General features: G+C 35.4%; 4 protein-coding genes across 9 annotated transcripts in view; 2 read left to right on the forward strand and 2 right to left on the reverse strand.

The window, feature by feature from the left end:
* Positions 1-14,647, forward strand: part of LOC149936373 (putative peptidase C1-like protein F26E4.3) — a 110,658-nt gene extending 96,011 nt beyond the window's left edge. For both annotated transcript variants that reach the window (XM_090180943.1, XM_090180941.1), the window contains 9 exons: positions 1,326-1,389; positions 1,454-1,558; positions 2,138-2,228; positions 7,509-7,650; positions 7,805-7,955; positions 8,054-8,213; positions 8,277-8,446; positions 8,511-8,553; positions 12,108-14,647. In XM_090180943.1, the coding sequence (XP_090037069.1) occupies positions 1,326-1,389; positions 1,454-1,558; positions 2,138-2,228; positions 7,509-7,650; positions 7,805-7,955; positions 8,054-8,213; positions 8,277-8,446; positions 8,511-8,553; positions 12,108-12,302 (1,121 nt within the window). In that variant the 3' untranslated portion in view covers positions 12,303-14,647. The remainder of the gene's footprint in view (positions 1-1,325; positions 1,390-1,453; positions 1,559-2,137; positions 2,229-7,508; positions 7,651-7,804; positions 7,956-8,053; positions 8,214-8,276; positions 8,447-8,510; positions 8,554-12,107) is intronic.
* Positions 14,648-15,790, reverse strand: ave (sterile alpha motif domain-containing protein aveugle). The gene is made up of 4 exons (XM_090180944.1): positions 15,561-15,790; positions 15,284-15,449; positions 15,069-15,215; positions 14,648-14,852 (listed from the first exon to the last, which is right to left on the reverse strand). The coding sequence occupies exons 1-4, from the start codon at positions 15,678-15,680 to the stop codon at positions 14,788-14,790; spliced, it is 498 nt and encodes a 165-aa protein (XP_090037070.1). The 5' UTR covers positions 15,681-15,790; the 3' UTR covers positions 14,648-14,787.
* A 483-nt stretch (positions 15,791-16,273) lies between these two features.
* On the forward strand, positions 16,274-22,470 carry LOC149936375 (homeobox-containing protein 1-like). 5 transcript variants are annotated; one of them, XM_090154620.1, is made up of 8 exons: positions 16,274-16,372; positions 16,725-17,097; positions 17,157-17,450; positions 17,525-17,739; positions 17,900-18,094; positions 18,561-18,662; positions 18,737-19,115; positions 21,703-22,470. In XM_090154620.1, exons 2-8 carry the CDS (start codon positions 16,754-16,756, stop codon positions 21,821-21,823), a joined length of 1,650 nt encoding a protein of 549 aa, XP_090010746.1. In that variant the 5' UTR covers positions 16,274-16,372; positions 16,725-16,753; the 3' UTR covers positions 21,824-22,470. The 5 variants fall into 5 exon arrangements, with proteins under 5 accessions (XP_090010746.1, XP_090010748.1, XP_090010747.1 ...); XM_090154622.1 differs by having other exon boundaries at positions 17,948-18,094; XM_090154621.1 differs by having other exon boundaries at positions 17,525-17,733.
* Positions 22,471-22,550: 80 nt separating this feature from the next.
* On the reverse strand, positions 22,551-24,330 carry cyp33 (peptidylprolyl isomerase cyclophilin-33). Its single transcript, XM_090154625.1, has 10 exons — positions 24,219-24,330; positions 24,103-24,159; positions 23,999-24,040; positions 23,857-23,927; positions 23,508-23,589; positions 23,336-23,448; positions 23,148-23,274; positions 23,011-23,090; positions 22,769-22,950; positions 22,551-22,705 (listed from the first exon to the last, which is right to left on the reverse strand). Exons 1-10 carry the CDS (start codon positions 24,250-24,252, stop codon positions 22,570-22,572), a joined length of 924 nt encoding a protein of 307 aa, XP_090010751.1. The 5' UTR covers positions 24,253-24,330; the 3' UTR covers positions 22,551-22,569.
* Positions 24,331-25,157: the final 827 nt, after the last annotated feature.

Below are 25,157 nucleotides of genomic sequence, written 5' to 3' on the forward strand. Positions count from 1 at the left end.
GATAGATTACAATTCACCCGCCCAGATTTTACGCACCGTGTAGGGAACAAGAAAGTGGTTTTGTCACCCACCAGGCGACGCGACTAACTAATCACAATTCCGGAGTCACTGGCTGGATTACGGAGTAGCGAATTAAGAGAGTTCATTCTCGGAAGGGCCCTGGAGTCAGGATTACGAAATTTGGGAAGAGTAGCGTGTTGAGGCGTTGGTGGCGGAGAAGGCCCAGGCAATTTACCAGCGATCTCTTAGTTAACGAGTCCCAAATTTCGGGACAAGTTAAATCCCAACGCGAAAACAGGGCGCGTCCTTTCTATAGTATTTATTATATCACGCTGTTTCATAGTCTCTTCCACGTAGTCTCACCGCTCCGGAGAGACTGAACCCTCTTATATGTTTACTGCGGACTCTTACTTAATAAGCGGAACCTAATTCACTCCCCCCCCCCTTCCGCACGGTGTAAGTTATTGGCGGCGAATTTGCATGGACGACCCGGCCCCGACCCTAATTATCTGACCAGGCAGTTCTCTCCGTAAGGTTAGCGTCGTTCGCGTCTAGTTTACAATGTCAGTTTTGGGGATCGAAGGCGTATTTTAAGGCGTGTGAAATAACGAAGTTAACCCTCTTTAACCGGGCACATGATTTACGGGCTGGCCTCGCATTATCGTTAAATTCCTTAATGCAAGTTTGTACTCGTAGGAAGAACTCTGGCGTCGATAAGGGAAATACCTTAAATTCGGAGATATTTTAAGCGGATGACGCGAAATAAACATGAGCGTTGTGTTTGCAAAGTTATCTCCTTACTGGTTAAAGGGTTTACCCTCCCGAGTTCTTCGGTTCCCACTTTACATTAAAACTTGTTGAGGTTAACGGTAATAGCTAGTGTAGGGAGCTGTTGACTCGCGTGGCGTGAACGGACACCCCCCTCTTACGCGTTGTAACCTGACCCTCTGATTTAAAGGCGTTAAAAGTAGCTAGTGCCTTGGCTATTAGCCTAGCGGATTATTATTATTAAGCCAACTTTGGCGTTACTGTTAAAAGCATTTCAAAGTGGCCATTAAAACGTTTACTAGGCTTTTAATCTAGGCGAACTCCTGGATGTTGCTTCATGGAGCTACGATATTAGGTTATAGAGGGAATTTAAAATGTAAATTGTTTGGCGGAAACAAAAAAAACTAATTTCGACCCCTAATAGCTAACTTCTCCCTGAACAGTGCTATGTTGCGTGTGGAACACTTCTACAGGCGTTTTGGTCTATTTTTCACCTAAAATTGTTTTTTCATTAAAATATTAATTTTTTCTTTATTTTATTTTATTTTATTTTATAGATTGTATTCACAGCGGTATCAGATATAACGTTGGACAGAACATGATGTTAAACTGCAATAAATGGTAGGTACGGTGGATAATACTCCCTTCTTCAATTTAATTAACGTTTCAATTCCAACCTTTTCAGTACTTGCAAACAAACGAGCTACAACCAGTACGAGTTTTCATGCGAAGAGCGAGCGTGTTTAGTAAGGCCAGAGTTGGTCCAATCAATTAACACGGCCGATCTAGGGTAAATCACATTTTTTTACAACATAATTTCTCCATAACCTATAATCGCTATTCCCCATAATTTCAATTTCCCACCATTATCTTTTTCTAAAATCTATATAAGGCATACACTAAACCCTCGCCAATCTTTATGGAAAGTTTTCCCTCATTACACGGCGGTAATAAAAGGAAGTGTGAGAAAAAGGGATTTAGGCAGAGGTCCCAGCTAATGGCATTTTACAAAGTCCTTTTCTATAGAAAATTTCAATGAATATAAATTAAAAACTATTTTTTTTTTCAACTTTGCATACTTTAAAGGAAAGTCCGTTGCAGCTTTTTAGCGTATATAAAATGCGTTTATAAACGTCGTAGATAAAAAGTTGCAACGAGCGGCTATAGTACTTGGGCTTAATTTTTTTCCTCCGAACTAGAGGGGAGAGTCCCTTGATTGAAATTTATTATGCGTGGCACGATTTTAATTGAACTTTTTTATCATCTTTTTTAATTTCCTCTCCGTCTCTCTCTCTCTCTCTCTCTGTTCGACGGACATTTTGGGCGGCGCGCGGCTAACCCTGTTTCGATTCGATTAAAAAAACTGCAGGTGGAAAGCGGCCAATTACTCCCTCTTCTGGGGTCGCACTTTGGACGAAGGCATTCGCTATCGACTAGGAACTTACAAACCCACCAGACCGGTAAGTATTAATAGAGTAATTAACGGTAATTAATTAGCCGGTAATATCCCCCCCCCCCGCCTTTAGTAATCGTTTCTCGTCGGGGTAAATATTTAAATATAAAAAAGTTCACGTCCATTGTATAGATTTTAAAAATTCCCAAAATAACTTAATTGTTTTATTGAAGCTAGGGGCGTAGGAACTGGGGGCAGGGGGCAATACCCCTCCCAAACAGTTTCTTGGGGGGGGGGCAACTAATAAAATGCCCCCCCTCCCCACAACTTTATGCTCGGTTACAAATTAAAATTTATGACATAAAGGTATAGGAACGGCTTAATAGAGCAAATAGTGTTGTAAGTTGGAAAATTTTCCGGAAAATGACAGAGGCCTTTTTTCCGGAAAATTTTCCGTATTTTTCTGAAAACATTTCATTCCATGATAAGTCTAATATATTGTTTGCAAATTTAAGTAAAACGGAATTTTAGCCTAATTTTTTCGAATCTGAAAGTAAAACTAAACCTCTAGACTAGTTTAAACTGATTAATAATGTAACACTATTAATGTTTTGTAGTATGTTTACTTATATTAGACATTTTATATCAATGAAAAGTTAAAAACATTAAAAACCCTTAAAAAGTAACTTATGTTTCATTTTTTTATTTTTCCGGAAAATTAACAACACTAAGAGCAAACATCCTTAATTTTCATAAGAAATATAGGTTTTGTATCAAAATAAATTAAAAAGTTACTGAAATATTTTTCTGTTAATTATCAATTTAAATTCATTCATAAAAGTTCCAAAGTATGCAAAAATACTACATCTGACCCGTTTTTGAGTTAAATTTTTATCGTTGGGGGACTGCTCCAGACCACCAGGCTTAAACCGCTTTGCCCCCCAACTTCTTAAAGGTTTCTACGCCACTGATTAAAGCTGTACGTTTTATTTATCGTTTAGACCTGAAAGTGAAAGAAAATCGAGAAACGTGACTCAAAATAACAATCCATTTACATCAGACTGACTCATTACTTCATTTATAATGCTCCTTTAACCTTCTCTTTAGTATATTTCAATTATTAGATTTTTAATGCTATTATTATAGATATAACACTAAAAAGTAGTTTTTCTGAAAAGGGGGTAAGCGATGTATTAATTCATGGACAAAAACCCGAGGGGCAGGTCACTTTCTTGATTAACGATGCACCCCTCGAAAGATTAAATCCGATTTAATCGTGATTATTTTGATTAAATCATGTTTAATCAATTAATAGAATGTTTAAATCTGATTTAATCATGATTAAATGATTAAATCGCGATTAAAACGAGAATCAGGATGATTAAATTGGTGATTGGAATGATTATAATTGTGCGTGATTAGAACGAGCTGATTAGAATAATTTAATATTCGATTATAATTATTATTTCGTATTTACCGTGCTCGATAAAATCTCGATTCGACCGATTATATTGATTAAATTGTGATTAAAATGATTAAATCTAATTAAAATGTTTAAATCTAATTAAAATGATTAAATCTAATTAAAAAGTTTAAATTGGGATTAAAATGATTAAATCTAATTAAAATTTTAAATATGATTAAAAGATTAGATCGTGATTAGAATTATTAAATCGTGATTACCCTGATTAAAAGATTAGATCATGATTAGAATTATTAAATCGTGATTACCCTGATTTAATCATTTTACTATGATTAAGACGCACCCAAAATGGAAGTGACCTGCCCCTCGCAAAAACCCACTTAGGAATACTGAGAACGTAAAAGTCTGGTTGTTTTGAGGGTAAGAGTATATGGGCGGAGTCTATATTTGAAATGGCATTGGCATCTGTTGGGGAATTATATATGATTTCATTTTTCTTGACACCATAATTGAATAACTATATTAACATTTGACTTATTTATGATTAATTCAAGATTGAAATCTCTAAATTAAGTTTTAATAAAGTTGCAGGATCTAAATCAAATCTTTTTAATAACTAGGTATACTCAGTTGCAGGTTAAGTAAGGAAAAATGTCTAGTACATTTGGCGGAAAGATACTCGGACGAATTTCCGGTAAATCGGCGGCGGGAATTTTGATTTTTGCCTGTTTACGGTTGATTGTTTAAGTATACCAGCGCGCGTTATATAATTTAGGAAAATACCGTCTATTACATTATATTTCAAAGTGTAAATTAATTAATTAATATAGATAAAATTTAAAAACAGTTGTAATAACTTATTTTAAGTACTACGAGTGAGGCATGCCTAACAGTATTCCATTTGGGGAGTCCAGGGTAAGTATAGAACGGGTAATGGCGGGATCACCACGTTGACGTACATAGACGTGCAATTTGATGATTGTTTATTAGCATAATACTAAAATTACGCTATAATGAAGTTTAAAAATAATAATGTACATTAAATATTTATTGGTCACTTTGAAACTTACGAAATAGACATTTCTAAAATGGATTAATATAACACGTGTAGGGACCTTTAGGAATTTAACGGGAAATAGGCGATATTTGAAATTCCCGCCTCTGATTTACCGGAAATTCGTGCTAGTATATTTCCACTAAATGTACTAGATATTTTGCCCTTCTTAACCTGCAACTGAGTATAGTATGTATCGAAGGATAGAAGAAAAGTAGTTATTACGACCGATACAAGATGGCGTTATAGAATTGGCTGAAAAAGGAGCGTTTCCGTCTGAGAGGGGAGGGTCTTAGGTAGTAGATAGTATCTGGTCTAAAAACTAGATTGGTAAAATGTTTAGGATTAAAACCTTAGTAAGCCTAAAGATGGGTAACATTTTTAGGATTACAGAGAACTAACGATTTGAAAGACCTCAGTAAGCCTAAATCATTTCTCGACGAGAACAAACTTTGATCAAAATAATAAAATTAACAGAACAAAATTTATCTTTTCAATTAATCCTTTCTAATGACTTCGATAATTGCGCCAAAGGATTGCGGTTCTAGAGGACTACTGAGGTGTAAAAATAAGGCCTAATTGAGTTCCAAACACGATATACAAGCACCTAATTAAGACATTCGCTCTGATACTTTTATTAAGGGTTACTAAGCAACAGCGATTTATAATTCATTAGTTACACAAATATACTGTTTATTTTGTATTTTATTTTCCTGACTGTGCTCTAACTTAATTACGAGAGTCGTCATATAAATAAATAATTTGTGGTATATAACTAGAATGAAATAATGAGACTAGAGTGAGTGCAGGCCGGGATCAGGACGATATTAAAACGTTCTTTCCTCTTTTTGGGTTCTGCAATTTCCTCGCACTAATTAGGAAAGTGGTTGATGGCTCTCTTTTTTCGTTTAAAATTATAATTAATAATACTAATGGAGGACACTTTTTTTAATTTCCGCCGTTTTTAATTAAGGATTAGTTAGGATTTAGACGGGGAAACACGACAAGTGTGTTTGATACGCTACAATTATATTTTGGTTACACATGAAAATCATTCTTAGAAATTATCCCGTCGAATCGAATGCTTGGCTTCGTAAAGTCGATATGAATTATTCCGATTAATTTATTTCAAAGCGGAACCAGAAGAAAGGAATTTTTATTATTATTGCCAGAAAGGCCTAGAATTCTTACCAACTTTCAGCGCTTCTTGAAGTGATTTTTGTTGCGTCATAAGTAACGTACAATATTAAATTTGCCATTACCTAGGGCTCGTACATGACCTGGAAAACCTGGAATAGTCAGATAATTTGAAAATGGTCGCATAATATCAGGGAATAGTTAGAGAATTTGAAAATGGCCCCATAATATCAGGGAATATTTAGAGAATTTGAAAATGGCCCCATAATATCAGGGAATAGTAAGATAATTTGAAAATAACCTAAAAAATTCCAGGGAATAGTCAGAAAATTTGAAAATAGCCCCAAAATTCCCGGGAATAGTTAAAGAATTTGAAAATGGCCACAAAATGTCGGGGAATAGTCAGATAATTTGAAAATGCCCCCTAAAAGTCAAGTGATTTGAAAATGGCCCCTAAACGTCAAGTGATTTGAAAATGGCCCCTAAAAGTCAAGTGATTTGAAAATGGCCCCTAAAAGTCAAGTGATTTGAAAATGGCCCCTAAAAGTCAAGTGATTTGAAAATGGCCCCTAAACGTCAAGTGATTTGAAAATGGCCCCTAAAATTCAAGTGATTTGAAAATGGCCCCTAAAAGTCAAGTGATTTGAAAATGGCCCCTAAAAGTCAAGTGATTTGAAAATGGCCCCTAAAAGTCAAGTGATTTGAAAATGGCCCCTAAAAGTCAAGTGATTTGAAAATGGCCCCTAAAAGTCAAGTGATTTGAAAATGGCCCCTAAAAGTCAAGTGATTTGAAAATGGCCCCTAAAAGTCAAGTGATTTGAAAATGGCCCCTAAAAGTCAAGTGATTTGAAAATGGCCCCTAAAAGTCAAGTGATTTGAAAATGGCCCCTAAAAGTCAGGGAATTGGAAAATGACCCCCCAAATTAGGCAGATTTATTTTGGAAAGATGTATTAAAAATACATAATAAATATTTTGCAAGAATTTGCCCGAAACCCTTCATTTATTCTACAAAAAGGGTCAGGGACAACTTGACAAATTTTTCAGGGAAAACCTGGAAATGTCAGGAAATTTAATTGTGGAAATTTTGTGCGAACCCTCTTAACTATTCTGGCAACTTTAATTCTTTAATAAGAATCGTATAAATTAAAAATTAAAAATTTCCGCGAGCTGCTACTAGTCTTTGGAACTGTCAGGATCGAAATATCTCCACTATTAGCTTGTTTTAATGTTCAGCAAAGGCTTGTTGAACATTTCAACGCTTAGAGTCGGAATATTGAATTGACTCTTGAAGGGAAGAATGAATTAAATCGAAAGATACATTGCTGGATTCTAACGCCAAAAATTCCTAGCTTATGGTGATGAAATTTGTCCACCAGAGGTTACGTAACCGTATCGCAGCGTTACGTCACTTCCACCGTCCACGTCGCGTGACATTTTATCTGCGTTTTATTTACGTTCAAAAAGCGCGCGCCCATTATCTCTGATGCTAATACGGGATTTACGAGAGCATTTCTGTGGGCGCCGTCATAAGATGTCGGCACGCCTTTTTCATTGGCTGACATTCCTTGTCGGTGCATCGAAGCCGGTAGCTTCCACAGCACTAGCCTCCAAAAAGGGGGCGGTTACCTCGTAAATCGCGTATACGTAGACCTTGGAGGAATAAAACAAGTATACTTGTTTTATTTTAAGCAAGCAATGAATTAATGATAAGTTCTTCGACGTGTTTTGGTAGACGATGAGTATGAGCGAAATCCATGTCGACCATCGCGTCCCATTGCCAGAGAACTTCGATTCGAGACAACGATGGCCCGGACTCATCCAGCCCATCATGGATCAGGGTAACTGCGGCAGTTCTTGGGCCATTTCCACCACCGGTAAGCTCACTCAGTTTCCACCTTATAGCTTCCTCACGCATCCACCAAGCTTTATAAAAAAGGCCAAGCGTTAGACGGGGGATTTAGCTTGTCGCGGAGTAGGATGGGGAAAGGTTTTATACTTTGGTAAAAATGCGTTCTCTTTGGATGTCAGCGGTGGCTAGCGATCGGTTGGCCATTCAATCGGACGGTGTGGAGCGCGAGAGGCTTTCAGCGCAGCATCTCATCTCGTGTCAAAACCGGAAGCAGAGAGGCTGCGACGGGGGTCACCTCGATCGGGCTTGGTGGTATCTCAGGAAGAAGGGGTAAGTCCCCGCCGAGTATTTATCGCTTCCGCATCGCGGGAAATGTTTTTACGATTCGCCGATTTAATCGGTTCGCTGCTGGTTTACCATTTCTCCAGAGTGGCCACGGAAAAATGTTTCCCCTACGAGAGCGGAAATACCAGTCAAGTTGGTTCCTGCAGAGCCAGGAGGTTCCACCACGAAGAAGTCGTATGTCCCGGAAGTAGCAGGAGAGAGAAATTGCATTTCTCCACCCCACCATATCGAGTCTCGCCTAAGGTATACGACGAATTATAGAGTTTTGCCAGATAGAGGAGTTCATACGCGCGTTTCACCCTGCAGGAAGAAACGATCATGCAGGAGATTTACGCCAACGGACCCGTTCAAGCCACTCTGGCGGTCCACGAAGACTTTTTCGTGTATCGTTACGGCGTTTATCGCAAAGCCAGGATGACCGACAATATGCCATCTGAATTCAGACAACACGGATATCATTCAGTCAGGATTTTGGGGTAAAAGGTTTTCGAAGAAATTCATTGTTTAGTTAGTTACAAAAATGTTTCCATCCATTTCTAGTTGGGGAGTGGACCGATCTAGTGGAAGGCCGATTAAATACTGGGTAAGTACTCGTTTCATTTTATCAGAAGTAAATGAACCGAAGTTATCGAAATAGTGCTAAGAATCGGAGGGCGTATACACTCTTTTACATCCTTATTTGTGAGAGCTGCCATTTTATTACAGGTCTGATTTCAAATAGTGCATGCAAGGCCGCTTCACGCGGTCAAGTGCACGCGACGTCTCGAGCTGATAAGCACGTGCAGGCGCCCTTGCCTGTACTATTTTAAATTAGGCCTGTAATGAAATGGCCGACTTCGTAAAAGTGTATTCCTTATGAAAATGATGATAAAATCGAGCCAAAAATACTAATTCCCGTCTTTTGACGCGATAAATTGCACTTGGGAATTGTGGGTATAGCTATTTCTATGTATAAAAAATGGTTTCATAAAAACAAAAACCCTTTTTTTTGCCTAGGAGCGCGCAAAATTTTAAATTCGAGGTCAAAATATAACTACATAAGGAAAACGCTTCCAACATGGGGAGTATAGCAGTCTGATAACTTCGGTTCATTTACTTCTGATTTTATGAATACTTCCTATCAGAAGTATATAATGTCTCTCATGGAGAAGTAGTCATTTTCCTGATACTGCTCATGATATTCGCGACCGAAAACTATAGCTGCGCCCCCTTTGGTTCGCCATTGAAACCTAGATAGGTAGCGACTAAAGCAGACTGACGCTATTAGTTTTTCCTCATCGTTATTCGTAAATTTGACTTAATAAATAATTATACTTTTAATATAATTTTGGCATCGTTCGCTTATATTTTGATAAGTTTATTTAAGAAAAAACGTTCTTATGTCCTTTTAATTTGTCTGTAGCAGACGCTATCATAGACGCTACCGCTGAGAAGATAGCGCCGTTAAGCCACCTAGGCTCGTTTCGGTCGCGAAACCTCTTGAAACATGTACATTCACAGTCTCTCGCTGATTTTCTTAACTACATTTTGCAAGGCGAAATAATTCATAGGGACTTGACAGCATGACGTATATAATACGTCACCCATTCTTTTTTCAATTGAAAAAAAAAATATTACAAGCATGGCGGCCATAGCCAAGGGTACTGCGTGACGTCATGCTGCCAAGTCCCAATTACCAAAGATAATTTAAACTCGTACCCTAGATTCGAATACTGAGAGCTTTCCCATTGAAAAATCGGGCTCCATAGGTTGCGTTAAGGCGCAAACCACGGAGCGAATTTTTTCTGAGTTCCAGCGGGAAGTGGGTAAACGCTATCGGCAACGCGCGAGAGAGTGATTTCGAATCTAGGGTACGAGTTTAAATTATCTTTGGTAATAGTGAGTGTAGGGAGCAGACTTGTAAATAGCGGCAGTCCACGCGTCAAAAACCCCGGGACTCCTAAAAAAATGTCTTTAGAAGGGGGTAAAGAGTCCACGTGACTCCCTCAAATTATATCGTTAGCTGTGTAAAAAGAGGAAAAATTTCGAGATTTAAATAAAAAGTAGAATTATTTTTCTCTTTGAGACATCTGTATAGTGTATACTGACCGCCACTATTTCAGCTCTCCGAATATTAGTCGGACTCCCCACGGAGCTAGAGCTCCCCTGACCCCTAACTACTTATCTGTGAGGCCTATAGAAATTGACAATGACCAATGAAAAATTTGGAAAACTTGGGCCTACCAGGGAAAAACCTCTTCTAACTTATGGGGGCGATTCTGTTAAAAATCGAATGGGAATTCGATCTCGATACCCTATACCATGTCGAGATCGACTTCGACAATTTACATTGATTTATGCTTATTCGAATTCTTTACCGAATACCATTCGTCGAGATCTCGAAGTTCGAAATCTAGTTTTCGATCGAAAATTGGATTTCGAATATTTACAGAATAGGCCCCCAGGTGTGGCCCGTGTGGGGATTGGGGAATCATTTTCATACATCGTTAGTCTTGCTCTGTATTCTATTAAGCACAGTGCCATTGAAGACCAAAATTTTGTTTTATTAAAATTAATAAAGGTAGAAATAAAATTAAGTCCGATGGGTTTGAAATGAAGACTTTAATAGGTAAATTAATTGTGAAAATATTTACGAGCATTTTAATTTACCCGATCACGAATATATATAAAAATATGTATACTTTGATGTTGAGAATATATAATGAAATAATGCTGCCGTTCGATTTCTGACTGTCTCGTTTATAATTACAATAAAAATTTTATAGGCTTAGCCTGGTTAGGTGACATTTATTTTCGAATATAAAATGAAGGACTAAAGAGAGATTAAAGAACATATAAATTTAAACGAGGGGGGCGAAAAAAGGGGGAAGAGTCCTGGACTCGTCGAAAAAATGGATCGGCGGAGGGGTCCGAGTCCCGTGAACTCTCGTAAAAATATACACTATTTACAAGTCTGGTAGGGAGCTGTTGGCTCACAATGTGACCCGGCCACCTGAATTAATGGCTTTAAAAGTAGCTTGATGACTTAGGCCTAAGGTGCTGCCTAGCTGATTATTATAAATAGTATTATTTTACTCGCTAAGTAAAAGTTGGGAGGGGAGGAGGCACGGTATTCATTTGGGAGGGAATGAAGTTCAAATGCAGAAATAGGGTCGCCTGGCGGGAGCTTCGAAAATTAAGGAAAAACTGGCGCTACATAGACTGGCGTATTCAGTGGCTGAGCTTGCATACTATAGCAGCCGCTAGTCAAAATTCTCCCCGTGCTTCAGAAGTGCTACTAGTGGCGCCTCTAGCGGCTGGTCAGAAGCTTCTGTCGCGTTTCGAAAGTGTTAACAAGTTTTTGGTATGGAGACGCCTGTCTAGTGTATATATAGTTTTTGGGGGAAGCTAGTAGTCTTGCTGATTTTTTTTCCCCACTTGACGGAAATGCTACCGCCATCTATTTACGTTTTATTAAAAAAAACGAAAGAACAAATCAAAAAGGGTGCGCATCGTCCATCCTAGCTTAGCCTTCTATGTGGTCTATCTCGATATAACAGCATTCAGTAAATCTTTAGCATTGAAAAGTATATGAACTCGCACACTTTTGATAATTATGTCACTTTTGGCCTTAAGTAATGTAATTTTTCAATTTCACTTCGATAGGCGGAGTAATACAAGCGGTTCATTGTGAGCCGTAATACGGTTTACTATAAGTATTGTTACTTAAGTGTGACACTTCCTATTCTTCACATGCAAAGGTTTTACTGAGAGCGTAGTCTAGATTATATTTGCTGAGAGCTATTCACAAGACAGACTGCATTACGGGCTTCGTCGCCGTTTTGCGTCCGCTTGCTCCCGCGTCATACGTAGCTTTTGACAGCGCCTCGGTAGGGGGATATTTTATTCTTGTGATGACGTCACTCGGTTACTAGCTCTCAGTGAAATATTCCCCAATGACCAACTTATGGAACAATATTATAAACTTATTGGTTTACGATTTGCCAGAAAAATCTCAAAAATTGAAAACTGCCTTGACCTTGCAAAAATACGCATTCAATATTTAAATCCTAGTTGACTACTTTTCTCGTAAGAGATATACTAAGTACTTCTGTTAACACGGAGCGTATGAGCTTAATTATTTTTTCCTAATTTCAGTTGTGTACCAATTCATGGGGCCGTCAATGGGGCGAAGACGGATACTTCAGGATTTTGAGAGGCGAAAACGAATGTGACATCGAAATGTTCATAGTTGGTGTTTGGGGTAAGAGGGACGACCCAGGACACCGATTACGTCACAATGGCGTCAATGACAACCGATCCGACAACGAAATCAGAACGAGGAGACTTTAAATTGAGAGGGAAAAAACAGACACTCGTGTAACTATTTGTTCCGCGAAAACTAAATATCTCATTTGAAAATACAATCAGCAGTCAAATTTGGAGGGGGGAGGGAGGCATTTCACGAAGGAAATTAGGGCCTAACATTCTCCGCCATATTTTTTATTAGATCACGCTTATTATCACGATTTATTTCAAGCCTCTTATCCTCAAGTTACGGTAATTGTTAACCTGAAACAATGGGTTTATTTTTTATTTTTGGTGCTACTTTAAAACAAGTGATACCGCGTTTCGTTCTTAGTACGTTCAATTCGCTTCGGAATTAGATTTCATATAGTAAAGTTTGAAAAACCTAAAAATCTTAACTTAATGGAAAAAATGTGATTTATTTCGTAGGGGCTAAAAGTAATGAAAATTTTTTAAACACTTTTACCATAAATTATTCCAATGAAACGTACAATCAAGCAGATTACAATTGCCGCTTTGCGCAAACAAACAAAATGTTATGAAAATATTCAGATGGTTGCCGTTTGATTGGTTAGCGCCAGTTGTCCTTGAGCTTTCATGGGCTTAAATCATTAGTGGAAATCTCCTGAAACTTTTAACGTGAGCCAATAAGACGTTCCCATCCTACATTGGAAATTTTTACTAGAGATTCCACGTACTTCAAATTCCTGTCATAACGGACGAATGTTTTTGCCATCTCTATATTCGTTGTAGAAACCATATTTAGCAGACAACCGATTCTTAGAGTCGTTAAAGTTCTGCTAATTAATAGTTCAGCAATGAATCAAGGGATGGCGCCACGTTTCCGACTGCCGCACACTTGTTACCATGACCGGATGGGATCGATTTATTAGAGAAGCCATATTTAGTTAAATGTGTGTTTTTTGGCAACAGAATATTTCTCATAAACTGCCGTGTTACAAATCATTATTTTGTTTTGTGATAAAATTGGAAAGCTCCTGCAAAGGACAAAGTTGGCACATAATCAAACAATTTTCCAATTTTTTTAACTTTATTAAACTTAAATGAAATTACTCCCTTTTCGAGAAGAATGTAAAATGTTCGGTCAATCTAATGGATACCCCAATAATCTTGTAATCAATCAAAGTTTAAATCCTACCCAATTTGAGTGACTTGGTATCATCTCTGACAATGAGTTTGGAGTGATTATAAAGATGAAAAATAATTGTGTATAATCAAGAATGAATTCAGGTACCTAAGAACATGGGAAGGCAAAGATTCTAAGCCCATCGTCGCATACTTTGTGGCGAATGTTTGTCTGCGTTCTATTTTCGTGGCACAGACCATCGCCATCTAGGTTTACGTTTTGTGATTAAAAAGCAGACGACTGTACGCTATGAAGTATATTTTTAGGTACCCAATTATACTCTTGGTATACCCAAAACTAAAACGAATAGCCAGCCTTATGTAAGAGCGGCTTCGGAACATCAATATAATAAAACGCGTACGGAGAACGCCCAGGGTTTAAATATCTTTACACAGTTTTGTTGTCATCTCCAGTCCTCCTAGAAAGGAGTGGCCAATATTGAAACCCTTTGGGCAGGGAGGGGCAACAGAAAGTGGACTAAATTTTCCCTACGCGTGTTATTGCCGGGTTTAATTTCGTGTTACTTTTCATTTTCCTGAAAATCGAGGAATAAATGTATCTTTGATGTCATGAATAAAACTGAAATGGCCTATCCAAGTCGCTACCGACAATGACGTCATTAGAGGCGTTGGCGCTATTCGTCCGTAATAGGCGATTCAATAAAACGTCTTCAAGGAAATTGGCAAGGAGTAATATTTCCAAGAGCCAGAACCTACAAGTCTCTGTTTATATAGTGCTTGTTGATATAATTGTAACTTTTCACCTGTAAATAGAACGTTGTGTTTTTGTTAAGCCTTATTACGTTAAAAAAAGCTACCCGGTTAAAAGGAAACACTTTTTGCATACCGCACAAGTGAAAAGTTTCCAATATTTCAACAAGCACTATATAAACAGTATCTTGTAGGTCCTGGCTCTCGGGAAATATTACTTCTCAGTAATTTCCTTGGAGATGTTTTATTGAAGCGTCTATTTCATCTAGGTCTACTCTGGAAAATACAACTGTTATTTAGGAATTTTATATTTATTATTATAGACCTATAAAAACCAATGGGGCTCAAATTAAATTTGCATAATTTTATTGGGTTTAATTTTTATTATGACTTATTTTCACTGCCATATTCTAAACTGTAGGAAAATTTAAGTTTTGAAAGTGTAAAAAAAAATTATTTTAAAGATTAAACTAGTTTGAAAATTATATTGCAAAGTTTTTAAATGAGTAATAGTATATATTTATTTTTTCCTTCTGTTTTAAAAACATTTTAATGACATTTATGTATACAAAAGTTAAAGTATTTGCAAACAAAGTAAAAAAAACAAGCAAACTGGTAGACAATAAAGATATAAATTAGATTTTTTAAAATTGGCCTCCTCTTCATTTCTTGGCTAACTCGTCCCGATAGAATTGAATTCAATTCCAGGTCCAGAATAGGAAGGCGACCCGCACAAACCTAAATTCACAATATTTTAGTTTATTGCTAAATAATATATTTAAAAGGCCACAGAATCATTTAAAAAAAATTCAACACTAATTTCAGGTAGTTAATACCTCTTTATAGCCGGTACGACCAATTATATTTTGACATTTTTTCAGTCCTATTTCCGGAGATTGGCGCCAGTAGTAGTAATATTCAAATGATTTTGTGACCCTTTAATAAAGTTCCAACCTTTCTTCTTCTCCAGATCTTTCATCTCTACAATATCACTCTTTAACTTTAACTTCAATATTTCAGTGCAAAGTTCTTCTCTGTGATGCCTATCGGTAATTCCTATTTTTTCTAATGTCATATCTGTCATTCGAACCAGTGATCTTCCTAATTTGTCAAAACAAAAATATCAAGGAAATGGGCTAAAATAAATTACACAATGAATTTCATTGCACCTGTAATGTCATGTTCGAAAAAATACGGTGCATAAAGAGCGTGATATTCTTGACAACATCTTCTCAGCCATTTGATGACATCGGCATTACTCCAGAAAAACACTGGTTTGGGACGAGTGCGGCTTTTTCTTTGGCTATCTCTTTCCTGTGTGGGGCTTCCTACTGTCTGAAATCATCAAAACTGCTTAAAAAACCTTAAATATTCAATGTAAGCCTTTGATTATTGAAACGTTTTATAAAATTGAAGGAAATTTTAGCCTTTTAAAAAGGAGCTTACTTTTACAAAGTTGTTGGCATCTTTAGACAAACTTGTTGGTGTGTTATTTACGGTATTTGCTGCTGGATTGTTATGTGATTTGGAAGTTTGAAGTTTGCGTTTTAAGCCCCTATCCGACATTTTTCCAATTAAAAAAATGTATTTAACAAAAGATGGCAATACCTGTATAGGTATATTCTACGTCATTTTATCTTGTAAAATTTTATTAAGATTATTATAAATGGTTCAATATTTCATTTCACTGTTAGGTTAGATTGTCATAAAGCTTCAGGGATTTTAGAATTTTATAGAAGAATTCCCAATTTTATCTCCCATATTAGTAGTAAAATTAAATGCAAATAAGTTGTTCTTTCCTTCGAGATCGTAGCTACGTAGACTTGTCACTCTTAAGAAATTCACGCTAATAAAGGAGCACAACTTACGAGTCGCCATCTAAGCTTGGTTTAAAAGACTATGAAAATAAAATAAAATAAATATCAAAGCGTAAAAGATTTCTATGAAGATGGCGTAACTGACGTTTTCATGTACTATTTATGTATTGCTGTCTGCTTTTGCTACTTTTTATAACTATTTCCAAGAAATTTGGTATCTAGTTGTTACTCGTCATTAACTTGGTTATAGAAAATTTACAGTAGTAAAAATTCTAAATATCCCAAATCTTCATAGCTTCCATCTTACATGTCAATGTAAAAGTCAAACAACTTTTGACATGGCAGCTCGTCATTTTTTATTAGTCAGAAAAAGTAATTTAATTTTATTGGATTTCGAATTTGGAGTTTCTTTAACTACATTAGCATGATGTTTTATTTATAGTAAGTATTTCTCTGCAGTTATCTCTAAGGCTTTTTTGGAATGAATATCGGGCTTCGATTTATATCGAATCTATTAGGCCTAATCATAGGATAGATCTACAAAATTAATGATGATGATCTGATCTGATGATCCAGGAATCTGCATTCCTGCCTGCAGGCGACATTTTTAGCTAAGCCTGTGTTTCTAAAAATAAATGTAGAGCATGAAAAACTGAATTTTATGGCTGTTTAGTTTTAAACAAAAGTCATATTTTTAAAAGATTTATTTCCAGTTTTAAATTATATGAAATTTATAGTAACAGTTTATTGATAATATTCACTCTTATGTCAATTTTTAATTTTGACAAATCAGATGGAATTTGTGTTTTGTTGATGTACTAAATGGTTGGAGTCATGGCAAACACCTTGTTCACAATTGAACAAGTTGAATTGATACGACGTCTTCGCAACACTGGTATCACCAAAGAACAAGTTGTAGAAGCATTTGAGCAACTAGAACGCTTAGATGGTGAATCTACCAAAAAGACTAATGGTTCTCAAAGGGGCATCGCGCAACACCTCTCTTCGAGTAACAATCCAAACTGTAGCGTTTCGTCTTCGTGCAATTTTGAAAGTTCAACTCCTTGTATAAATGATACCAGTGGACTTAATATTACAATAACAAAAGTAGAAAGTCTTCCTTCCACAGGAGCGAACCATTTAACCAATGGCTCTTCAATTGATAGGTTAATATACAACATGGTTATTTTTTATTTGGATCCAAATAATTAACTTTTATTTTTAGAGCATCTATGCAATCTAGTAGGCCAAATAGCAGTAGCACCTCTTGTAGCGACTCGTACACTGATGGTCACACGCAGAATGGTGATATGTCACCCGCCAACAATTCCGCCACCTCTCCAACATCACGTTTACCGAGTGAAATTACAATAATACCGTTAGCTTCAACACCTTCTTCTTCGTGTTCCTCCATTGACCAATCTATCAAAACGAATGATGTCGTACCTCTTCAGTGTTTGGTAAATCCCATGGATTTCTATCAAGATGATATTTTTCAAGAGCTAGAAGAGCTCAAAAGGTTTAATCAAAATATAATAATTTTTTTCCAAAGATTATCAATATTAAGTCTTAATGTTTTATGTTTATGTCTAGTAAAAAATCTGAAGAACAAATATTGGGGGAAATTCGAAATTTCGTGATGAGGTATAACATCAAGCAGACTATGATAGCCGAAATGACTAAAATGAGTCAAGCGTACGTTAGCCGATTCTTTCGAGGAGATACTTCAGACATGTCAGAACGAACCAAAAATATGTTTTATACTTGGTATTTGACATGCAAAAATAACCCTTGGAAATTAGGTACCGGTAATAAATTTTATTTCCATACTCTTTTTGTCCAAATCAGAATTTTTTAAGACATATGAACTAACTTGTAAGTTTTACGTTCCATCTTGTTTTTAAAACTTCTGGTTTTGCCAATTAGTGTAAAAGAGTTTATGATGATTATACACTAAATTCATTGTAGCCCAATTGTGTCCCAACTCCGGTGTTAAGAGAATGGTTTCTGATTCAGGAGATTTGATCCCCTTGAAGAGGGAAAGGTTTACATTTAAAGCCGCTCATTTGGCTATCTTGGAGAAATACTACGAGAAAGATCCATATCCAGATAATGATACGAGAGAAAAGATTATGGAGGAATGCAATCGGGCAGTCAGTAAAGGTACATATATAAAATTTTGTCTTTTTGCCTTATTTGAAGGTATTTCTAATCAGAGATGGGCAAAAACCATATTTTGGAGGCTGCGCTCTTCTCATTTTTAATGTCAGCCAATACTGCGGGAGCTGTTTGAAGAGGCGAGCACGCCCATCTCTACTTCCAATTGGTTTTTTTAAACTAAAATTAATTAAATAGAAGAAATATAAAATGTTGGGAGACGGAGCTTTATTAGTATAATCTTTGTGCCCTCACATTGTGTGACAGAGCTTTATTAGTATAATCTTCGTGCTCTTACGTTATGAGACGGCGTTTTATTAATATAAGCTTCGTGCTCTTACGTTGTGAGACAGAGCTTTATTAATATATTATTTGTGCTCTGACGTTGTGAGACGGAGCTTTATTGGTATAATTTTTGCAAGCGAATAAAAGGAAGTTATACGAATGTGTAGTGACGTTTTTGAACTTGCAGATCGATTTTTATCAGAGAAAGAAAAATTAACACCGGCTGTAGTAAGCAATTGGTTTAATAATAGAAGGAAAGAAGCGAAAAAGCTGATGCGACAGCAGCATGGTAAGTTTTATTTTTTACAAAATTTGATTGTTTGTTAATTTTAATTTGATCAGTTAATTTTTAATTGAAATCAGCCGCAGCCATGGCAGCTTCTTCCGGGGGTAGTGTGTCTCAACAAGCCATGGCCATGTCTTTTTTGCCCAACGCATCAAACAATAGCTGGTCCACGGGACTGCCACCGGCCATAAACTTTGGCAATTCGCACGGCATAACTACGACTACAGGCGGTCAACAAGGCCAGCAATCTTCAGTGGCCATTTTACAACAGCACCTGAGTAGTATGGCTCAAAGCCAGTCAAATATCGACGTAGAACCTCAGCTGGATCTGAGTTGCGAAGTCGACAGTGATACTTCTCGGGAGTCAAACAATGGCAGTTTTGATACAGACAACATGATGTTAATGGAGCTTCAAGAGGAGGAATCAAATCGACTCATCAATATCAAAACGGAAACGTGAGCGAGTGCTGTTTCTTTTTTTTTTTTTTAGAGTTTAGTAGGGGGGACTTGATCTTTTGTCTTTTATATTTATTAAATCTTCAAGTGGGAATTTTTTAAAAGAGAAATATGTAAAATATACCATTTCGTGTTACGGCTCGATTTCAAAATCATAGGCTATGGTATATATTTTTTTCTACATTTTTTAGTGATAATTTGGGGTGAAATTTTAATTTTAAAAGCCTATTAAAACGTGATATAAAAAAGAGTGAAGTGTCAGATAGCAAGAAATGGTCATAATACGTTTGCCAGAAGTAAAGTTGCTTCTAATTTGCATAAGAAGTCGAGATTGGGTGTAATTTTTTTAATACGTGTTTCTGGTTTATTAATATTAAAATAAAAAGCTTCGGGTAAAATACCAGCCTTACTCAAAACGATACGCAAATGTTTTTAGGTTTGAGATATTTAATACATAACCTAAGAAAAGCGGATCTATTTAATAGAATCGCTTATAATACGGTTGGGTTATTAATATTTTAGTTCGTCAGTGCCGTATTAAAATAAAACTATTTAATGTCAGTGTTTGTAAAAAGTAAAAATCTACAGATGATAGACGATTTTTTCAGTACGGTGAAACTGAAGCAAAATGGCATTTATCACTATCCTCCCCCCCCCTTTTTAATTTAATCTACTAGTATCTAATAACTTATAACTATATTAATATCCGGTTGATATTAATTTTGATATTCAATATCTACCCTGGCGTAGCTACGGCGTTGTTGTATTTTTAAAGAAAGGGTTTTACGCTCTTTAACTTTTTCTTTTTCACCAAGTCTCTTGGTTGGTTTTTATAAATCCTAGTCCTATTTTAGGTGGGTGTTTAACGTTTTTCATTGGTAAATATCGAATATCGCCAAAATGTCGAAACACTTGAAGCCCCCTTCTTCCTTTTTGAGTCACTTGGTAGGGTTTATAGTCTAACTTTAGCTGCTCGTAGGGATAGGAATATAACCCCTACTAGAAACTAAGTACAAATAGCCTTAAAAGGGAAAAAAGTTTTGGTCGAGTTTTGCCTCTTTGACCAGCCACACAAAAAAATATATTCTAAAGACCAAAAGTTTTCAATTGCGGTATTAGGTTGTGTAATTTTATGGTTAGCTGAATAGGAAAGCGTACTTTTTGGCTACTTAAATAACCTCAGATTTAGATCATTTTTAATTTTATTTAAAAAGTATTTGGGATAGTTTCTATGTTAAAGAATATATATATATAATATTGGGTTTGCTTTTAGTGGGTAATATTTTGAAAGATCTGAATTACATAGTTTGTAATTAGAAGTAGCGCAGCTCAACAAATTATTAGTGAGTGTTTGCAATTGCTTTATTATCAGGATTTAAAGCAAACTAGCAATTTGATAGTTCGTTATTAGTAGAGGCAAACCACCACTCAACTTGATGGTTGTTTAGCAAAATGCTTTTTCAATTTTACTCGCGTAACTTAAAAAATGGTACAGTATCATAGGAAAATGGTACTTTAAATTTTATTGAAAATTAAGCAAAGCGTAATTTTAAATTTGCCATATATATGAATGTTTGATGATATATATCCTGGTTTTCCATGTGTTTATTTGTTTATATATGTATATCTAACTTTAAATAACTCTGGGCCCTTAAATTTATACGCAATAATTTGTTAGCCATCTCTTTGAGGTCAAACATTTATTTTAAAGAAATGGCTTTCACCACAAAAACACTATACCTCCTCGTAAATTTCTACAACCAAAGTGTTATAGCGCATCTTTAAACCCTCTAATCCAGTTAATTATGAGGCGTGTAGTCGTAATAAAAAAAAATATCTGGTAAAATTTTACATTTATAGATATGTGTATTATTCCAATGGGTTTTGAAAAACTAATTAGTTTTAGCCAAAAAATATTTAGTGCCAAGTTGGTTTCAATGAAAAAAGTAGGGCGTTTAAAAATGCGCTGGGTATTTATTTTTCCAAAGGATTAAAGCAGGTACCCAACTGAGAAACCTCAATAATATAACTAAAATACAGCCTTTTACTCAGAAAAAGGAAAAGTCATCCACTTTGTGTTCCTTTTTCATTTTAATCTTCAGGGCTTTAGCTTTTTTTACATGTGTCTTTTGGCCGGGTTTTCTCTTAAAATGTCATTTGTCTAATGTACCACCACCACTGCATGGTTTTTAAACTGTTGCAAAAATTATTTATATAATTTGTTGTAAGAAAGTCTGGCGAATCTTTGAAATAAGTGACAATGTTGATGTTAAAATTTTAAGGATATTTTTCATGTTTTAAAATAATTTTTGCGTACTTGAACGTAATATGAGTGATTATTTAGTTTAAAAACTTTATTTATTATAGATAACTAGACTGTGTGATAACATTTTAACCTTTCAAAATTGAAATGTCATCTCACAACACAGTTATACAGATTTTAAATTAAACCAAAAATAATTTTTGTAAGTTAAATACGTAAAAATTATGTTACTGTTTTTTGCATTTCTTTACCTTTGGAAGGGAAACAAAAACATTGCTTAGATTTGTCAGAAATGTTAATTTGAAACCCGTTTTGGTTTTTTAGGTCACTAATATACTGCGCTACAAAATATCTTCCATTTAATCCAGGTATTTTTAAATTTCTGTACAAGAAAGTAAAACAAAATAATTTTAAGAGTTATGAATGGGTAGGTTACATTATGTAATTATTTACACCCGTAATTTAGGCAATATCGTGGCCAAAGATCTAAAAAAAAATGTGTCAAAGGTTTGCTGCCAAAGTAATTTTAGTGTAAATTTAAATTCTTCCATTTGTTTGTCATAATGTTTTTAATTTTTGTTCCACTTGAGAAAAGTAGTTTTAAATTCCCATTTGAGAAGCCTGAAATGAAATAAAATTTTATTTCTGGTTATGTAAATGGTAACTTTGATAACTTTAGTTTATTATCTTCCATTGATAGACACCCTAGATTTTACTTAAAAAAAAACTTTTACAGCTGGCCTTTGACGTAAAATAAATATTTTAATTTTTGGGATAAATTGCTTAAAACATTGTATAAATATATTATAACTTGTGTGTAATTTCACTAATTTAAAAGGAAAGAAAAATTTTGAATGGTGGGTGACCTAATTTATCTAACATACCGGGTATATAACAAAATGGTACATTGAAAACCAAAAAATGAAATAATCTTTTATAAGTTTACAATAGAAGAAAGCAGTAATATAGCAAAATGGTGTTTTTGTTTTTAATTTGGCTGATGGTTAAAGAATACCAAACCAATGTTATTTAATTTCTTAATTTAAATAGTTCCGCAGTAGAATATGATCACAATATAAAAATGCTAACTGGTCAATTTTTATACCTTTCAAAGCTGAGAAAAATGAAATAAAAAACAATTGTATTTGGTAAAAAAAAGTATTTTTATTTACATTGAAAACTTTTGTAATTTCATGTTAATTCTCCACAATTATTGATTATAACTTTTTTAGTTGGTTTGCCAGATTTGGAACCACAATCCTCAATTTTCTTCAACACTTCCATGCCACTTAGGATTTGTCCAAAAACAACGTGTTTGTTATCTAGCCTGTGGATTTAAAATCATTTTTCATTGTACCCTTATTAACTGGGTCATTTATTGATCATTTACCATTCAGTCCTGCCATTTGTAATAAAGAACTGAGAACCATTAGTGTTAGGACCAGAATTAGCCATTGATAACAATCCAGGGCCAGTGTGTTTCAGGTCAAAGTTTTCATCGTCAAACTTGCGTCCGTAAATTGACCTGCCTCCGGTACCATTTTGATTTGTAAAGTCTCCACCCTGACACATCTAATGAATTTAATGAAGGTATTAGTATATTTATCTTATTTTGATCACTTTTGAGCTTACAAATTGAGGAATGATTCTATGAAATATACTTCCACGATAGCCAAAACCTTTTTCGTGGGTACATAGGCATCTGAAGTTCTCTGCAAATTAAAGAGCATTTGTTTAATTGTTATTATAATTTTTTATTCAGTTTGTACCTGTGGTGAGGGGAGCAATATCTTTTCTCAACATAAACCTTAGTCTACCAGCTCCTCTACCATCAATTTGGATATCAAAATAAACAACAGGATTAGCCTTCATCTTCTTTCTTTCTGGTTCATCATCCTGTTGAAAGAAAGTCATGAGTTGCCTTTTTAAAATCATTTAACATTATTCTTCCACATACATCAGCTATTGCATCTTCAGCGGGTCTTTTTTCAGTTGTTCCTTCTCCTTCTGCACCAGTATTGTTTAAGGTTTCGCCAGCATGATCCTTTAACCATTTATCCTCGGACCAAACTAATATAATACACCTCCGTTAATTTTTCATTATTAAGATTTAATAAATTAAATTTTACCTGGTCTACTTGAGCCTTCTTTAATTCTAATTGGTCTTGCAATATTCACCCTTATTGTGCGACCAAATAGTTCAGAATCATTCTGAAATGTTATAAAGTGGCATTTAACATAATTAATCAATAATACGTGAAAATATAATACTTTAGAACATTTTTAACATTCATATTCCTTGTGAAATTATAAAATGTTAGGGTTAAAAGCGCAGGTTAATAAGCCTGCATATACTGATAGTGCTGAGCAAAAAAGGGAATTTCAAATCTGTCAATTTACATTGAATTTCAGGAATTATAGTAGTTAAGAGGTTTTGAGAATCAGGGCGGCTCCAAATGGAGCACAGCAGGTAATTACCATATTGTCAATGGCTGCTGCAGCATCTTCGGCCAACTCAAATTCAACAAACGCAAATCCCCTATGTTTCTCTAAAGCGTGTTATTAAGGAATATAAAATAAATTTCTGATAGAACCAACACTTCAAAATTAAGAAGGATACGAGACTCATAGTCAAGTGGAATTTGAACATCTATTATGTCACCTGAAATTTTAAATGAAAATAAAAAAATTACTGAAACATTGTTTCACGAAAAATTAAATTACCAAAAGGAATAAACGCAGCATGCAAGATTTTCTCGTCAACCTCCTCTGCTAATCCACCTAAATTTAATAAATTAATATTAATATGTGTATAATTAAAAAGCAAAGGGTTAACGTGCCTACGTAAATGGTGCGTTTATTGGTTACCGCCATCTTGAACTTCTGCCGGTATTCTGCCACCCAGCGGCCAGAAATCTTAGGAGCTTTTAGCCACAGCCAACTCGCGCAAAGCGGCTAGCCCATTCGTTGAAGTTTCTATATTAACCTACGAACAAAAATATCTCTCGGCGTCGAGCGTCCCTAGCGGAAAATTATTTTTAGAATAGTTTTGGCATTGAAGTCAGTATAATAACGAGCGTGGCGCTGAACGCCGATAGTTTATAGCAGCATGGTTTATAGCGGAAAATCCTTGTTCATGGAATTTCGGCGAATGGGTTTGGACGCTATTGTGCGAGTGCTAAAGTTGGCCGTGTTTCAGCAAAGATATACCACGGCCAACTTTGACACTCACGCGAGTGCCAAAGCTGGCCGCGAATATACGCTTCAAAGCGTATATATAGAAATTCTATTATTATCTTTGGTTTTAGTATTGTTTTCGCTGTTTTGCAGGTTGGTTTTGAAAAATAAGTACCCTTTGAAGTGTTTTATTTACGAATAATTTATTGAGTTATATTGTACTTCTTTTAAATTATAATTTTAATGAATTATTATTTAAACTGAGCCATTTAGGAAACATTTTTTTAACAGATGCAGCTGGTATTAAAAATTAAGTAAGTCAATCAGCATGCGTGTGAAATATATTCCTAACATCTCTCTCATAAATATATTCCATGCCATTGATTATTTGATTGACAAACTTAATGTTTTTTCACGATGCTGCAAGTTCTCCTAGACTTTCATGTCATGCACTTAAACCTTGAAATTAAATAATTGGAAGCTGTTATGACAGTTCTCCAGTAGGTTTACTTTAATTAAAAATTGCATTGCAACATGTAACTCTAAATGAGGGAGACACAATTGCACACAAACACTTGTTAATTTTAATATTTAGAGGTTTT

Source organism: Leiobunum rupestre, chromosome 7 (genome assembly GCF_980474605.1).
Source record: "Leiobunum rupestre chromosome 7, qqLeiRupe1.1.hap1, whole genome shotgun sequence".
NCBI lineage: Eukaryota > Metazoa > Arthropoda > Arachnida > Opiliones > Sclerosomatidae > Leiobunum > Leiobunum rupestre.

Bases quoted from the DNA above. Each gene is read 5' to 3' on its own strand.
- ave (XM_090180944.1), bottom strand. From the start codon at position 15,680: ATGTCGGATAGGGGCTTAAAACGCAAACTTCAAACTTCCAAATCACAT. The intron at 15,450-15,560 runs GTAAGCTCCTTT...TGATGATTTCAG, and splicing joins ATGCCAACAACTTTGTAAAA to ACAGTAGGAAGCCCCACACA. The intron at 15,216-15,283 runs GTGCAATGAAAT...TTGACAAATTAG, and splicing joins TTTCGAACATGACATTACAG to GAAGATCACTGGTTCGAATG.
- LOC149936375 (XM_090154620.1), top strand. From the start codon at position 16,754: ATGGTTGGAGTCATGGCAAACACCTTGTTCACAATTGAACAAGTTGAA. The intron at 17,451-17,524 runs GTTTAATCAAAA...GTTTATGTCTAG, and splicing joins GAGCTAGAAGAGCTCAAAAG to TAAAAAATCTGAAGAACAAA. The intron at 18,663-18,736 runs GTAAGTTTTATT...AATTGAAATCAG, and splicing joins GCTGATGCGACAGCAGCATG to CCGCAGCCATGGCAGCTTCT.
- cyp33 (XM_090154625.1), bottom strand. From the start codon at position 24,252: ATGGCGGTAACCAATAAACGCACCATTTACGTAG. The intron at 23,449-23,507 runs GTAAAATTTAAT...GTATTATATTAG, and splicing joins AGAAGGCTCAAGTAGACCAG to TTTGGTCCGAGGATAAATGG. The intron at 22,951-23,010 runs GTAAGCTCAAAA...TAAATTCATTAG, and splicing joins ATAGAATCATTCCTCAATTT to ATGTGTCAGGGTGGAGACTT.